The sequence below is a fragment of the Pholcus phalangioides genome, unplaced genomic scaffold (genome assembly GCF_987345545.1).
Source record: "Pholcus phalangioides strain wild (caught in Gottingen) unplaced genomic scaffold, Ppha-v1.0 ptg000013l_1, whole genome shotgun sequence".
NCBI lineage: Eukaryota > Metazoa > Arthropoda > Arachnida > Araneae > Pholcidae > Pholcus > Pholcus phalangioides.
This window is the reverse complement of record NW_028301606.1, coordinates 8,669,334-8,687,825: the sequence shown is the minus strand read 5'-3', so window position 1 is coordinate 8,687,825 and position 18,492 is coordinate 8,669,334. Positions and strand designations below refer to the sequence as shown.

The 18,492-nt window shown below is 38.0% G+C and overlaps 1 protein-coding gene across 1 annotated transcript in view; it reads left to right on the top strand.

The window, feature by feature from the left end:
• Positions 1 to 18,218, top strand: part of LOC149078564 (diuretic hormone receptor-like) — a 99,158-nt gene extending 80,940 nt beyond the window's left edge. The window contains exons 8-12 of the mRNA XM_089240683.1: positions 5,083 to 5,149; positions 6,589 to 6,674; positions 8,202 to 8,334; positions 12,643 to 12,684; positions 15,893 to 18,218. Coding sequence (XP_089096809.1) covers positions 5,083 to 5,149; positions 6,589 to 6,674; positions 8,202 to 8,334; positions 12,643 to 12,684; positions 15,893 to 16,156 — 592 coding nt within the window. The 3' untranslated portion in view covers positions 16,157 to 18,218. The remainder of the gene's footprint in view (positions 1 to 5,082; positions 5,150 to 6,588; positions 6,675 to 8,201; positions 8,335 to 12,642; positions 12,685 to 15,892) is intronic.
• Positions 18,219 to 18,492: the final 274 nt, after the last annotated feature.

The window sequence follows — 18,492 nt, the reverse complement described above, 5'->3', positions numbered from 1 at the left end:
TTGGAGTTTTAAGAAAAGATATATTCGTAAAAATATGTGTATATTATACAAAGGAAATGACATTCGTCAATATTAGTTTCTGATATTATTATCATTATTGTTATAACTAGATGATATTTAAAGTTTAGGTTATGAAATGTCAGAAAAAGAGACGTCTTTGTTGTTCTTTTTTTTTTTCAGTAATTACATGACCTTAAGCAGTTATAACCGTGAAGTTATTAAAAGTTAGCTCCTTCGACGGGAGAACTAGTTAAGTTAATTAAAACATTGCACTGTCTGTAAATTTAATCTAATCAAATTCCTCTAAAACTTTGTCGTTTTTGTCTTTAAATTATCATCGGGATCAAACCTTAGGCTATTTTCTCACGTCGATGGATTTAGTCATCTTTATTGATGACTCTATGAAGTTAAAATAGCTAAAAAGTTTTTTTTATATATATACTACAGGAAGCCTCCTAAATTGTTTATACAAAAAGATATTTATACAACCGTTGATTTTCAAAACACACACATACTTTTAATTACAGAAGTTTTTGAAATGTAATTACTTAAAATCTCAAAATTTGTTTGAAGGGTCATTTACATAAAAATAAAGAAATTAACTTCTTATATGCCCCCCCCCTTCCGCCCGTATGCTAAAACTTCCAAATATTGAAATTAGATGCCCTTCTGAAAATTCATTTGCAAAAAAGTTTCTTTTTTTTGCGGTAAAAATATTGATTTTTATATGTGATACCTATCTACATATTGTATAATCACTGTGTTGGCAAATTTTCCATTGGCTCAAAAATTGATATTTTTAGAAACTCTACATGAATAGAATAGACTCGTCTATTTCATTTTTGTACTAGCAATAAATAGCAATAATATTTTTTGACAATTATTGTGACACAGTATTTTTACAAGTTTGAATTTAATTTACGTTTCGAAATTTGTGAACCACACCCTCAATAATTGGTGATATATGCTGGAAACTTCAAATTCAAATATCTCCGTTATTGTTGCGCTTAATTTCTACCCTACTCAACTGGTTGGAAATTGCCGTATGGCAATATATGACCGGAGTTGGTGTGTGGTAAAGTTACAGCGTCAAGCATTCGCTCAAAGATGGCGAATGAGTCGGTCTGGATTTTCAAGGAGCTCTAGTTGAAGTGACTTGGGGTGAGTAAGTATTGGAATGGATAATGGGGCATTGCAACTCCTGATGTTCAATCAGGCAATGTTAAACAGGAGCTTCTTAATTGATATCCTTCAACATTACTGAAGATTCGAATAGATTTTTGTTTCATAGTGCAATAGAAAAAAAATCCCTAAAAATGTGAACAACTCGGGAAATTTTGAAAACGTATGAACTCTCTCAGAATGTCGTTAAAAATAGAAGAGCATGTCCTCATAAATGAGGAGGTCTGGTAACACAACATAGAACTACATTCCTCTCAATGACTACACATAGATTAAACAGAATGTTCGGCCATCTCCTTAATAGGAAAAGCCACAGGTGCAGTAGAGAGAGAGCTGAATATATTCTTATTCATCCGATAATATCCTCATTCTTTATTTCTCTTTTGTACCGCCATAATTCATTCGTTAATTGGTAATTTACCCACCATTGATTTATTAATTGATTGCATTGATTTCCGATAGCTCTATAATTGATTAGTTCTTACATATACAGGTGCGTTTCATTATCACTAGCTGGTGTTCATTCTCATGTTGTTTAACCTCCCCGACCTCCCTTCGTGCCTGAAGGGAATTCATGTCATTATCTTCATTCAATTAATTTATCGATCAGCCTTCCGATGTTGGTGACAGCCATACATCTTCATCCGTCTATCGACATAAAGTGCTGTCATCGTGCTCCTCTCGTCCATTGTAGGCAACGTTAACTCAGTTGGAAAGCTGGGGACGGCGATCCAAACTATTTAACCTTTTCTCTTTTTTTTTTTTTAATACTGAAATACTCTACATGAATCTCAACGACGAAGTTATATTAGAGGGTGTCACCACTCCTGAAAGTCGTTTCCTTTTTTCCTCCAAAAATGACTTTAAAAAAATATCTCATTCAATTGCGAATCGAATGCAAACAACTTCGTGTTAGACGGTAAATTTGTTCTTTCAAAATAAGAAGAAGAAGTAATACAAGAAAAAACGCTTTGAACACACTTTTCTCAGATTGCAGTTTTTGAGTTCATCCGTAAAATTGACCGCTCTACGATCACGGACGTAATACTGCGTCGAAACGCCAGTGGAATAAATTCAAACAAGTGTTGTCTGTGTTTTCTTTCTTCTCTCTCTCCCCCTCTCTCTCCCTCCCTTCTCCCTCTCTCTCTCTCTCTCCCTCTCCCCCCCCCCCATCGCGAAGCTGTATAGCAACCCTATCAACTGAAGTTTCTTTTTCTTTCCATACTCTAGTCGATGGGGGTTTTTTCACACATTTAATGTATCTTTTTATTATAGCATGCGGGGAACGCGTAGGGAGAGGGTGAAAAAAAAAGAGGACCCTCATCTACCTTATCTCTATTGTACTTTTTCCTTTTATATATTATTTTTTCTTCCACCTTCCTTTTTCTAACGTGCGGTTAGATTAGGACGAGTTTACCAGATTTATCGCCGATTCGTCGAATAGATATAATCCCAATTTGTTGCCAAAATCTTACCGCTGTGGTGGTCGAATGGTCATAATGATGAACTAGCGTCATGAGTTCCCGGGTTCGAACCCCACCGTAATTTATCAATATTTGCTTATATATCATCATCATCAACCATTTTCAATCCACTGCTGGATGAAGGTCTAAATTTTTCCATTTTACTCTGTCTGATGCTTTAGCCATCATCCAGTTGACTCCAGCCACTTTCCTGATCCCGTCAATCCTTCTTGTGTGGGGACGCCTTCTCTGACGTTTAACACCACGGGGGTACCATCCCAGAATACTTGTGGTCTATCTGTTGTCCTGTCTTCTTGAAATATGTCCAGATCATTTCCATTTTTAGATGTTTAATTCTTTCTATGATATCATATACGTTTGTGTGGTTCCTTATCCAAGTGATTCGTTTTCTGGCTCTCCTTGTGATGCCTAACATGCATCTTTCCATGCTCTTGTGTGTTGTCTGTAGCCTTTGTATCATCTTGCTTGTGAGTTGTTATAAATACATGTATATATTAAGTTTTCCACCACGTAATTAAGTTGAATTTTTGTGATAAATATATCAACAGAAGTCCGATAAAATTAAATTCAAAATATATTTAAATATTAAAATCAAACTTTAAAATATAAAAATTGAATCGATTGTAATTAAATTTCAATTTTAAGTTAACACAAAAAAACTGAAGTACAGTAATAAAATATATATTGAATGCTTCTCAGAATAACTAATCAGAATCTTCCAGCATTGAACTTCTTTGTAATGTAGTATAATACACACTATGCCAGTGTTCAAGCTTTTTGCAGCTGTGTACCGGTGAAAATAGTTGAAACATTTCGTAAACCGGTGGAAATGTGTGAAAGGATTTACTTTCCGGCGGAAAATAAATAAATGGGAGAAATATTGTGAGGATCGAAAAAAAGATATAAATAGGAGAAATATTGTGAGGATCGAAAAAAAGATATAAATAGGAGAAATTATTTGCGGACCGGCAAAACATAAATAAATGAGAAAAATAGTTTGCGGGTCATCCAAATATGGTGCCTGGAGGCATTTTCTAGACTGAAATTGTTTCAAACTTTTGTGACACCGATGAACTGACGATTCACTTGCGGCCATCATCTCCATACACTTAACACACTCCGGTTTTTTGAAATAAGATTGATAAGCCTTATCTTACTTTTTTTTGAAAAAGGATTAAATCAAGTGCTTTAAATGCAGCCACAGATCATCCATATTAAACACGCTTTTAGGTATTCGAACCCTACCTATCACGATAAAAGCCGGATTTAATATCATGGTAGACTTTCTACTTCCCTGTCTTGACGCAAAATGTTCAGTTTCAAAAGGGTTCTAAAAGGGTTCATCGGCAGCTAAAACATGCACCCAACCAGAAAATATGGAGAATTTTCCAGACGGTATTTCAGGTTTATTTCATTACTTCTGAACAAACTCCATCGAAGAAGTTTTTTGTTGAATTCTAATCGTCTTCAAGTTCTCATCTTTCAGATAGAACATTGTTTCCCAAAGTGAGCAATATCGCCTCTTGCTGGGAGATGGAAGGATCCGGAGGTAGAAGCTTTGGGTTTAATATAGACTCGATCTGATCCTAGGTCAGTTGAGGGGATGAGAAGAAAAATTTTCTGAAGAAGGGGGGTGACACTGGAACAAAAAGTTTTGGAAACTGTGAGATGGAAGATGTGTGTGCGTATGTAGACCCGCCTTGTGGGCTCACCGGGACTCGATCCGTGAGGCCTCTAATCAATAGGCCTACAACTGTTCAAATCTTCAATCATTACACTTCATGCATAGTCTGAAAAATTTATGACAGATGGCAGCACTACACATAACTAGCACACACACACACACATTACACAGTAACAAACAACATATTTAGGTTCCCAGTACGTTCACGCACATTCCAACATGAACCAATTCGTTAGAAGTTCCACAAATTAATGTGGACGAGTTGCATGTGTGATTTAGCAGTAGTAATTATTAGTAGGCCCGTTTCATCACGAAAGTTACCATCACCTTTCATGTCAGTTAACAGACATTGAGTTACACTTGTAGGGGGAGGGCCCCGTCATTATTCGGCCTCGAGGCCCGTGATTTGTCAAGATTTCCTCGATTATGTCAAGATTTCAAAAATTGTTTGAAAACGTCGAGGGAAATTCCTAAGGAGAAATAGAAAAAAATGATTTAAGAAAAAGACGGGGAAGAAAATGTTTGGATCACGTGACCTAGTAAAGAATTTTAAAACTTGTGGTCGTCTGAACATTTTCTGTCAATTTTAATGACGATAGTTTACATCGTATAACTTCAAAAGGAGAAAATTCTTAAACCTTACAAGTGACTTCAACGTTGGAAGAATAATTTTTCGAAAGAAAATTTATTTTCAGCTATATTCATTTTTTTTTATCCATTAATTCACTTTAGATGCTTATGGCAAGTCAGAGACAATTATGACTACATATTTATATTCCCGATGGCAACAGTTCTTATGGTATGTATGAAATAAGTATAATTTTTTCTGAGTCAATCGAAAATGTTTTCAAATCGTATGTATTTGCGTGCTTAAATAACTTTAGAAAATTATTTTAATTTTATAATATCATTAAAGAAAACCATCTTTGCGCAAACTTAGTGGAAACTAGTATAACTACTAATATTTATTTCTTTCAATGTCATTGAGGTGAATTTTTTTCAATTTAATTTGGAAAGATATACTTGAAGTAAATTTTTTAGTTCATAAAGTTAGTTTCATAATCTTTAGTTATCTCTCTAAATTTAGTTTCATAATCTTTTCTGAATAAATTTAATAAACTCAGAAGAAAAGTATTTCTTTCCTTCAACAAAACTTTTTTTTGAAAATTTTTTTAAAGTGATAAATTTATAGCCTATAGGGAAAACTGATGATATATTCACAAACACGGATATTAACACTAGCAAAAAGAACAAAAATATTATAAGAAAAACACGCAAGTATCTCGCTCAAACTATTCGGACAATAATTTAGTTTTCGGATGCAATAAGCAGTTTCTTAAGCAGAGTTACTTCTGTAGTAAATTTTTTTCACTGTAATTTGAATTCGAGAAATTGGGGTAGGCTGTGCCATGGACACGGCCGCAATTTTTGACGTGAATACGCTTTGTTTTGTGCCTTGAATCGCGTGGTAGATACTGACGTGATGTAATTATGTCATGATCATCGGCTTTGTCTTTGGAATAGCTAGCAAACGATACCAATGTCGTCTATTTCCACTGTGAACTGCTCGAGATAGAGCGGAAAAATATTTGTTATGAATCAGGGGCGCACGCCTGATGCCCAGACGGAAAGAGGTATTGAAACTGGAATGATATCCTTCAGGCGGATACTCACTACTATGACGTGACGTGTAACCACGTGACGTCAGATGGCGTAGTATCATATCAGACATTATACGGTGTGCACACTGGTCTGATGCATCAAGACCAAAACACACACTACGATGTTGAATTTGTGAAACCTTATTCGTCGAAATTATGTGACGTGGAATTCCCACATCACAGAATTTCCACGAATCGGAATTCACAACGTCTCTGACATCACGTGAAATCACGCCACGTCAGTTTAGTGTGTTTCAGCCTTTAGATGCACCTTTGCAATGTGCATCTGACGGTACTATTGTTTATGGCTTGCGTTGAGTATTTCCTGAGATATGAGCTGCTTTAAAGAATTTCATCACGCAACCTTTTTGGCGAATGCTCCCAGCATCGTCAGATTATTTAAAAGACGTAATCACGTCAAAAATGTGTATTTTTGATTGAACATATAGCTGTATAGCAAAACAATATTTTTAACAAAAAAAATTGTATTAATATATATTGTTTTTGTATCACCATATAGAAGAATTAAGATTTTTTTAAAAGGAAAAGAATAGCTTATTTTATCGTTCATTTATAGATCAACTTGTTTTTCCTGGGAAAGATCATGTACGTGCTTATAACAAAGTTACAAGCAACAAATACGGCAGAATCTGAACAGTATAGGTATGACAATTTTTACTTTTTTTTATAACCTAAATGAAATAATTTTTTAAGGCCCATTTTGGGCTGCTGAATTCACATATGATTGCAAAAAATCTCCATCACGTAGTTTTTTCTGTATTGAATGGTGTCATTTTTTGAAATAAACATACACTATGGAAAACTTGAAAATGAAGATAATCGACAGTCAGTCTTAATAACAAATTATAACGCACGCACACTGACTCATTTTTCCCCTATTATATATCGTTATCAATCTGCTAGACCAGGGGTGCACAACATCCACCAAGCGGGCCCAATGTGCCCCAGGGGTTCCATCCAGCCCGCGAAAGGTACTCCGGAAAAAAATTATCAACACACACAACACGATAAATACCTAGGCTTAACCATATTTCCTTCAAAAACACGAGAAATAGGGATCCATACGGAATGTCACGAATTATCACCAAAAAAATTTTCAAATGCAAGTAAAATAGTCAATTCTAACTAAAAAAAGTAGTTAAAAGCCAAGCAAAGTTGCAAATTAGTTGCCAAAAAAAATCAGATATTGTATAGAAAAAAGTTGGAAAGGCCAAAATTATGGGAAAGTTCTGTAAAATACTGGTCATACAGTCCAGGGCCATACCTGGCAATTTGGAGAAGGGGAAACGTGAATTTTTTCCCACCCCCTCACTGTAAAATTTGATTTCTTTAAAGTAGTTTTTTTTTTTCGACTAAAATTTTCCGCCTCCTTAGGTTTAGCCACCCAGGGCAGCTGCCTCTTTCATGTCCTCCTTCCCCCTCAGTTAAAGCTCGCCCGCGAACGGCAGAAATATCTGGCCCGCAAACTAAAAAGATTGTGCACCCCCTATGCTAGACTATGTAGGAGGTCAGGAATCTTCCTTATTGACAGAAACTTCAGGTTCGTAATGTCCTAATCGGGCCGTAATAGCCGCTATGGTCCATGTGCATCTAGCGCTGCTTTTGCAATGCCTTTTCAAAAGTAAAGGCATGTGAAGGTGAAAAAAATTTACTTTCTTCAGTTCATGGTCAGTTTTTTTTAACTGACCACATTCACAAGTCCTTGGCCAAAATACTTCAGCAAGGGAATCTGTGAAATGCACCATATATTATAAAAAGCTATTGTAATTCTTAATATACATTACCATTCTGTCGTATACTCCTTACAATTTCTGAATTAAAAAAAATTATTTTAATGGCTATAACTCAAGGGGGGGGGGAGTAGATATCTGGTTTTAGAACAAATTGAAAAAAACGGCATGATTTAACATTTTAAAACCTGTTATATTGGAAAGAAAAACGGAGTTGTCATGTTTCCATACATTCCGTTCGACTAAACGATACATGGTCATCACACAACCGGGATTTTTTTTCTAATATAAGTAGAAATTTTTCTATTATAATCAATCGGTTTTTATTATCAGAAACCCCGAGTCCTGACGTGATCGCATTGAGCGTCCTTCACTTTCAATGAGATGATTGAAAAAATACTCTATTTATATCTACAATATTATTTTTTTTTTCTTGTAGGAAAGCGGCAAAAGCTCTTCTAGTGTTGATACCACTTCTTGGTTTGACTTACATATTCGTAATTGTAACACCTAGCCAGAGGGTAGCTAGAGTTTTGTTCGCTTATCTTCAAGCAATGTTGGTTTCTACGCAAGTGAGTTGTAACGCACGGTATTATCGTTATCGCAAATAGTTTTGCACCAAAATCATAGGTGATAGTGCCATTTATTTCTCTAAAAAACAAAAATAAAAGCGGTTATGAGTATTTGGTTAGGTGTTTGCAACCCATCACTTGAAAAATAAGATTCTCTCAGGCTAAGAGGCCGTGTGACTTCTGATTTTGCTGAGATCGGTCATTTACGTCATTTGCCATGCTAGAAAAAACGCTGTTATTCGAAAGTCATCATTTACAGGGTGACCTAGAACTCCACCGCAAAAATAAGAGGGATGATAGTACACGTCAAGTCAAATAATTGCAATTGAGCCCGGGGTGGTCACCCAGTTATTTGAGGGATACTGGCATTACCACGGTTCGGAAGTCGCCAAAATATGGCAACCTTGCTCATATCATGAGCATCGACGAAGAAATTTATTCCTTTCAGGGATTGGTTTCCAAATTCTGCATAATGAACATATTCATTAGGGATTGAAAAAAAATCGTCCCTTCTTCCTCTGCAACGGTATTGTATGTGAGGGTGGGTGTGGTAATATTTTCCCTCCCATTCCCAAGTTTACTTTAGAATTTATTTTTCTTCCCTCTTTTTGGTGCCAGTGACTTAAATTGCACATGATCGAAAAAATTTAACTTGAGGTTCCATATATATATATTATCACCACTCCCCTTTTAGCAGATAGAGTTCTACTAAAAGTAGAGACATCCTATCATTATTATTTTTCATGCATACTTCTTGAATATACTAAGCTGGACTCCTATATCTGATAAATAGATAATTCTCGCATGATCTGTTAATGGTAGGTCAAGTTAAAGCTAAGTATGGCAGTAGTAATACAACGAACTACTCAAAACACAGGGTGCATAGCTAGCTACCAGCACGCACCGCATTTCATTGGCGAAACATTGATCCTACAGGCATACTTTCAATTAGGAAAAAGTATCCAAATAACATGTGGAAAACTCAGACGCATTATTCATGCTGCAAGTGGATGTATAGTTATTAAAATAAAATAAAAAATTAACTTTTTATATGGACACGATGTGATCGAAAACCCCGTATGAAAGTTGTTGCTCTGTCTCTTCTGAGGCTAACAAAAAATATTCCACGTTTCTAAGTGTGATATTCTATGAGATATTTGCATTCAAAAACAGAGAAAAGTTGAGGAAAAAAACAGCATAAATGGGCTAAAACGTGTTTTACAGCGTGATCCGCGAACTGGCACCGCTCAATGAAAATTTCCTGCCGATCCGTGGAACATTTCGGCCAACTCGTGTGAGCGCTGCATCAATATAGATTTAACGGTTTATACGATTTTTTAAATTTATTGGATTTATTTATACGGTTATTACGATTATATTGTTTATGTATTATGTGCCAGTCTGCAAATTACTTCTCCTATGTATTTTTTTACCGGTTCTCAAATTATTTCCCCATTTATGTATTTTTGCCTACATCCGTACTCCTATTATATATTCCTCTTATTTATTAATAAATTTCTGGCCTACAAATTGCTTTTCCAATTTATTTATTTTTGCGGGCCGGGAATTTTTTCTCCTATTCATTTGATGCCAGTCCGCAAATTATTGTTCCTATTTATTTATCGCCAGTCCGAAAAAATTATTGCTCTTACATATGTATATATAAACTGAAGAGCCAAAAAAACTGGTACAGGCATGCGTATGCAAATAAAGAGATATGGAACCAATCAGAGTGCGACGCTGCGGTCGGCAACGCCTATATAACACAACAAGTGTCTGGCATAGTTCTTAGATCGGTTACTGCTGCTACAATGGCAGGTTATCGAGATTTAAGTGAGTTTGAACGTGGTGTTATAGTCGGCGCACGAGAGATGGGGCATAGCATCTCCGAGGTAGCGATGAAATTTGGATTTTCACGTACGACCATTTCACGAGTGTACCGTGAATATCGGGAATCCGGTAAAAAATTAAATCTACGACATCGCTGCGGCCGGAAAAAGATCATGCAAGAACGGGACCAACGAGAATCATTAAACGTGACAGACGTGTAACCCTTCCGCAAATTGCTGCAGATTTCAATGCTGGGCCATCAACACGTGTCAGCGTGCGAAACATCATCGATATGGGCTTTCGGAGCCGAAAGCCCACTCGTGTACCTTTGATGACTGCACGACACAAAGCTTTACGCCTCGCCTGGGCCCGACAACACCGATATTGGACTGTTGAGGACTGGAAACACGTTGCCTGGTCTGACGAGTCTCGGTTCCAATTGCTTCGAGCTGATGGACGTGTACGGGTGTTGACAACCTCATGACTGGATCCATGAGACAACCTCATGAATCCATGGACCCTACATATCAACAGGGGACTGTTCAAGCTGGTGGAGGCTCTGTGATGGTATGGGGCGTGTGCAGTTGGCGTGATATGGGACCCCTGATGCGTCTAGATACGACTCTGACAGGTAACAGGTACGTAAGCATCCTGTCTGATCACCTGCACCCATTCATGTCCATTGTGCATTCCGATGGACTTGGACAATGCGACACCCCACACTTCCAGAATCGCTACAAAGTGGCTCCAGGAACACTCTTCTGACTTTAGACACTTCCGCTGGTAACCAAAATCCCCAGACATGAACATTACTGAACATATCTGGGATGCCTTGCAACGTGCTGTTCAGAAGAGATCTCCACCCCCTCTTACTCCTACGGATTTATGGACAGCCCTGCAGGATTCAGGGTGTCAATTACCTCCAGCACTACTTCAGACATTAGTCGAGTCGAGTCCATGCCACGTCGTGTTGCGGCACTTCTGCGTGCTCGCGGGGGCCCTACACGATATTAGGCAGGTGGACCAGTTTTTTGGCTCTTCAGTGTATATTTATTTATTTCCAGTTCTCAAATCAGTGCTCTTATTTATTTTTTTTCTGCCTGTCCGTAAATTATTTTCCCTGTTTATGTATTTTGTCGTCGGTGTTCAAATTACTTCACCTATTTAAATACTTTTTCACCTGCTCCACAAATTGCAGGGAGAACATTGCCATACCCTATACAGGGTACATAGGAAAGTCCCTTTATCTTAGAATAACTCGCGAACCATTGTTCCAAGAAGCGTACTTTGAACTTGAGAAAGTATCTAAATTAGGTGTAGACCTCAGATGTCATTCGTATTGCATGGGGGGTGTATAGTTATTGAAATAAAAATAGTGACTCTTTTTATTTGGTCAACATGTCCTGAAAAATCCAATTAGAAAGTTGTTACCCTGTCTCTCTTGAAGCCAGCAAAAAAATTTCATGTTTCGAAGTGCAATATATGCTGAAATATTTGAATTGAAAAATCGATGAAAATGAGGAAGAAGAACAGCATAAAGTAACGAAGAAGCTTATTCTACGTTTCATATACTCTTCTTTCTCTCATTTTCATAAATTTTCGAATTCAAATATCTCAGCGAATTTACCACTTGAAGACATAAGTTTTTCTTTCCCCGCAGGAGAGACAGGGTGACAGAACAACTTCCTAATTGGATTTTTAGAACAAGGTGACCAAATAAAACGTTCATTTCTCTATTCTAATAACTATACAACTCCTTGCATTATGAATGACGCATCTGAGGCCTATACGTTATTTGGATACCGTTTTCCAATTTGAGGTATGTATGTTTTTAAAATCAAAGGTACGCGAATTAATCCAGGTTTAAAGGGCTTACCTATGCACCCTGTACACGCACACACACTGAGAGTCCGACATCAAGTAGCCATTTACGAGCTTAGAAACTCGATAATCATTCATCCGGAGAATGAAGCGCTAGGACCAATCATAATAAACCACTAATGGAAACCTTACATTGATTCAAATCCTGCCTTTATAAGTATTATCATCAACCCACACTTTTTAAATTCTCAGCTTAGATGGAATTTCTACAGAAAAAAAAAAATTATCCGTTTTAGAAAACTTAATAATTATATGTTCGAGAAATATTTTACTGAAATTTAAGAGGGGGGAGGGACGGAAAAACAAATTAATTAAATTATTCTGATTTAAAGTGGTTAGAAGAGCTTTACGGGAATTTTCGTGATTTTTCAATCAGCTCAGAAATTCAACGGGGATTACATTCATCGCGTAAAACACGGGGGAAAAAATTGTTTCAATTAATTAATTCGTCTTTTGGAAAGACTATCTTGCTCAAAAATGAATATTTGTATGAAATGAAGCTGCCGTAAGTAATTTTTATGAATTCAAAAACAAAATCTGCTCTGCATGTTAATTTACCGAAATGTCTTTCCATTTTGTCCTCATGCATATGCACAGGGATTCTCGGTGGCTATTTTATACTGTTTCTTGAATGGCGAGGTAAGAAATCACTTTTATCGTTTTCCATCTAACTTTTTTTAGCCATTATTAACATTTTTCAACTGTAATTTCATGAAATGGTAGGTGTTTACCCATTGAAATGTAAGAAGAGTCTATTTTTAAAAGGATCTCTGCATCATTATGTAATAAAAATTGTAAAAATTATTATTATATAAAAATAATTAATTCTATGATATCTTATACCACGGCTGAAGAAATCGCAGGTCGCCATGATGAATATATAATCGATATTTGCGCCTAAAATTTTCTAAATATGGTTATTAAATTGGAATACATTTCTAAATTAGAGTCTAAGAGGGTAACACAAAACTTTCTGATTTCATTATGCTACGTGTTTTAACATGGGGACCGTTCAAGTATTACGTCATCATCGATGGGGGAGGAGGGGGGTTTCCGATTTGCTGACTTTTGATGACAAGGGGGGAGGGGGTTTGGATAATGCTTACGTCATCAACCACCCTTTATGAAAATATGAGTTAAGATTCAGAGGGGCAGAGCTGATGACGAAATTTTGCTGACAAGAGGGGCGAGGGGGTCAAAAATGGTTAAAAATTTGCTTACGTAATACTTGAACGGCCCCATGGGGGAAAGTAAAAGAGAACATTATTTAGGGCCGTTTTTCTTGAGCACAATTCCACGCTCGGCTCCTAAGAGATTAGGCTGGCGCCTAAATATATATATATATTTTTTTGGATTGGTCAATCCATGCTCTATGCATCTTCAAAGGGGCCGTTCAAGTATTTGTATTACGTAAGCAAATTTTTAGCCATTTTTGACCCCCCTCCCCCCTCCTTGTCAGCAAAATTTCGTCATCAGCTCTGCCCCTCTAAATCCTAACTCATATTTTCATAAAGGGTGGTTGATGACGTAAGCATTATCCAAAACCCCCTCCCCACATTGTCATCAAAAGTCAGCAAATCGGAAACCCCTTCCCCCCCCCATCGATGATGACGCAATACTTGAACGGCCCCAAAGCCAGGGCCCTCATAACAGCCCCATGGGTCCACAAACGAAGTGATATTCTGCCCCTCCCGAGGGTGGGGCTGACAGGGCTGCAGGATGAGGGCCCGAGAAGGTTCTTTATGATTTTTTTATAGAGGGCCCCTCTGACCTGAGGGTTGGACAAAAATCCCAAAAAAGGGGTCTCGCTACTACTCAACCGTATATAAACCACGGGCGGAGATACGGGGGGCGTGGGGGGCATTGCCCCCCCCAGCATCAAAGGTGAAGTCGACAAATCTAATGTATATGTATAAATGAATCGACATCATCATCATCTTGCCCCCCCCAGCAATAATGACCATGCCCCCCCCCCAGACTTCCAAGTCTATCTCCGCCTATGATATAAACCTACTATTCCTTACGAATGAGTACGTGCCGGAATGTGTGTTCTGAGTGTATGTGTGGCCTCTAAGGTATTTACGCTGTGATTGTTTCGTCTTCTTGCTGGTGCTGCCATCTGTCATCTATATTTTGAATTGAAGATGGTAAATTCTTGCATTTTCCTGTAAGTGCAGTATCGTATTTTAAGTCTGCCTGCTCTCTGCGGGTCTTGCTGCAGGATGTGGGGGGCATCGATTGCTCATCAAGTTCATGCACAGTCACTATCCGACTTACGGTCATTTACAAAAATATTTGGCACTCGTGTGGAATTATAGATTGACCTTGACGATATTTGGCAAAAATGCTACAATCAGACCTGCCTCATTTTTCTGTTTCTAAGTTGATGAATTGACGGGATTTCGACTTGCGAAACAGATCCTGTATCAAGGAGTGGCAGTACTTGAAAATAGTATCAACTATCATTATTACTAGCCCCCTCCCCTCTTTTGCACTTAAGGCCAACGCCCTGAGGAATGGCTTAAGAAGTTTACAATACTTAGCTAGAAAATATATTTCTCTGATTAGCAATATCCATCGCTGTTTAATCACATGAACCCCAGCACTGGAGAACGGCCCGATAACCCCTGGATCTTGTGAGTCCTCCCCCACCCCAAGCCCCCCATAATAATGAGATTTGGTGCTCGTTTTAAAAGGTTCTTTCCGCAGAGAGCAAGCAGGCCGTCAACACGAAACTCACACGAAGTGAAAAAATTCAAACATTTGCCATTTTCACTTCAAGTTATGGGAGACAGGTGACAGCATTAGCATAACACGAAACAAGCTTAAATTTGATAACATAAGTACGTTAGGGTCAAGCATATATGCAACCAAAACACGTTCCTGCATGTACCAATTCGTTGGAAATCCCTCATAGAAATGTTTACGAGGTACATGTACGGTTAAAAAAAAGTATTAGGTCTGGTATCACGATTTTCGAAATTATACAACTGTAGGTGGCGAAGGCAGAGCATTATTTTGGCCATAGGTTCAAGATTTTGTTGAGACAGCCCTGCCGTTGAAATCGTATCAAGTTATGCGATAGGAAATCAAATTCCTCAGTTTACAGTCGGAAAACTCTTATCAGAAAATCAATTCCAAAATTTACCAAAAAAGAAATAATTTCACCAATCAGAGATTTCCCAAGAATATTGTATGTATATACAGTCGAATCCCATTTTAACGAATACTGTTTTAGTGAAAATCTCGTTTTAACGAACACTTTTTTAATCCCCGAAATAAGTTTACATAGGAACAATGCTAGGTAACCTGGAATTCCTTTATAACGAAATTTCGTTTTAACGAAGTGATTCCTCCGGTCTCTTGGCGTTCGTTATAACGGGATTCGACCGTATATACTTGCTGTAATAGCCGGCGCTTCCCCGGTTTTCTTCAATTACTGAGAGGATTGAAAAAGTGAACAGACCATCACAAATGCATGAACTATCATGCAGCATAATACTGGCAACATTAAAGAAATGGCAAACCATTATAAAGGCATAGGCATGTCTGGAACGCATTGCTAGGAACCACAGCAACCAAAGTAAACGTTCCGAAAGTGATTGTTGAGACCCAAAAAAACCATTGTTGCCCTACAGTTTTTCACTCATTTCGGGCATTCGCCCTGCTCTGACGAGCTTTTAAAGTCGGGGTCCCATTTGGTATATATGCAAAGTTTGGTAACGATAGATCTAAAATTGTAGATTTGTATAGAGAACATACACAGACACACACAGAAAATCAATTTTATAGATGAGCATGAAAAAATGAATGTATTTATTTCTTTGGATCGTTCATTACACCTCAGGTTCAAAACTCCTTGAAACATCATCTGGAAAGGCGGAAAACTAGACGTTCGATCCGGAAATCGTCGCGTCATCATTCGATGCGATACGGAACGATGAAGTCATCGCACGAGAAGCACCAGCAAAGTAGGACGTTGAAGTCTGACAGCCCTGTCAGCTTGACAACGACCACCATCTGCGTCAACGCTCACTGCTCCTTCGCCAACGTCTCCGACTGCTTCTCGCGCCAAAACAGTGAAGAGAACTGCAGGGAAGATATGGTCTAAAACTATATATATATACATATGGGTTTTATATGTTATATATACAGTGTGGGTATAAAGTCAGTAAAAACGTTTGTCATAAAAGTGTTTGAGGGATTATGCAGAGGGGATGCGTGGCTTTTATTCAAATTTTAAACAGGGTGCAAAGACGGATTTATTGTTTTGCCTCCTGTGGGCGCGCTACTTGAATTTTACCACCCTTTTCCCATTCCAGTCTAACTTTCTTCACCACGCATTCCTGAAATTCGCTGCCCTGGGCCATAGCCCGCTTAGCCTCTGCCCACTTCCATGCTTATACACTGTCTAGGTCACTATTTTGATGGCTCACTGATCTGGTCCTTCACTCTCTAGGTCATTCTTTTGGTTGTTCCCATCCTTACACACTCTCTAGGTCACTCCCATGCTTATCTAGGAACACCCTCTAGGAAACTCCTTTCGGTCACTTCCATGCTTATGCAATCTCTAGGTCACACTTTTGGTGGCTCACTGGCCCTGACATTAACGCTCTAAGTCACTCTTTTGGTTGTTCCCATGGTGACACACTCTCTAGGTTACTGTTTTGGTTACTCCCATGTTCACAAACTTTATAGGACACTTTTTTTTGTCACTCACTGTCCTAATCATTCGCTCTCCTTGGGTCACTCACATGCTTGCACATGCTCTAGGTCATTTACTGGCCCAGTGTTTAACTTTCTGGGTCACTCACCGACTCGGTACCTTCTACTCTGGCGGCTCGAGAAAAAATCTCTACCCACGCGGGACCAATTTTCATTCTGCGCCCCCTCCCCCCCATGCTTTTTTTCGGTGGACAAAGATTTTCAACTTAGATTTGGCACCCCGGCTAGGATTGTGCTTCTTGAGGCTGCGTAGGTCACGCCAGTCAAGAGCTGCCCCTTGCTCTATGGGTAAAACTCTTTTGGTCACTTCCATACTAATACACAATCTAGGCTACTCGATTTCTAGACAGAGGTGAATTTATGGTTTTTTTATCGTACACAAATTTTGCCACGCTTCTCCCATTCCACTAATTTTCTTTACTACTCATATCTCAAATTTGTCGCCCTGGGGTATAGCTAAAAAAATACGCTGCTGAATGCACTGAAGCTAGTGTTTCCCCACAACTCAGTGGCGAAATGAGAAAAAATTGACGCCGAGTCCGTCTTAATGACTTTCAATGGCTCTGCTAAGCGCACCTCAATGCGATAATTTTTCAATTTTTTTTTTAATTTTCAGTTTGCGGATTTTTTTGCCCACCCTGTATGTGAAATATACAGGTTGTCCCCCATAAATCCATTAATAATTTTAGACTTTGTCAAAATTGAATTAATCGGTATATTTGAATGCAGTTTGTGAAAAAGTTATCCTCGTGAAGGGAGATTGCTTTGGGTATAGAAAAAGGAAACTTCAAATTTCTGTCGATAGAGGGCATTGCACGAAAGCAAATTGCAGAAATCTATACCCGAACCTCTCTTCAACCTCTTCTGTATCCGAAACGTTTGTAAAGAACTTCAGCCGGCAATTCGTGACTGAAGTAAAAGAATTTCACCGACAGCGGTTTAGCGACCAATGTCAACATCACAATGAAAATCTCATGTAACGCCAGCAGAAGAGAACTCAGGAAATCGTACGACCTGTCTTTTATAGTACTCTTACTTCTAGTAATATAGCATATTTCTAGTAATTAGCTTCCGTGCAGCGTCCTCTATCGACAAAAATTTGAACCAGTTTTTTTCCCGATAATAACTTTGCGCAAACGGCATTCCCCAAAAATGTACATATTTATTCAGTTTCTATGAATTTTTAAACCATTCATGGATATTTGTTGGACACCCCGCATACCTACTGTCCTTCTGTAGCTGTCCATCTTGCCTCCCCTTTCCTCACTTACGAACCTGGATACCCATCCTCGTTTTGTGATCGATTTGTTCCTGGTGAGGTTCACAATTTTTCATTCAGGAGCTTCTGGTAATGCACCATCCACGATGTTTTCTTTCGATTCCGTCATTTGCAGAACAAAAAAAAAAAACAGTTGTATTTGTGTGATATTTGTATGTGACTGCGTATTTTCAAAAAATAGAGAAAATAATAATAAATGAATGTTTTTCGTACTTGTTTCCTTATTTATTAAAATTCGATATTTATGAATACATACAAAGCATGACACCAGATTTATTAAATATACAGTTACATACTCGGTTATAACGACATCGCAGATTATACGAAATTTTGTCTTGATAACCGAAAGGTTGTTGCAACCGAGATTGACGTTTTTTAAGACCTCTTTTGGTGAATAATATAATTAGTGTCAATCACATACTGTGCATGAATTTTTTATGTCT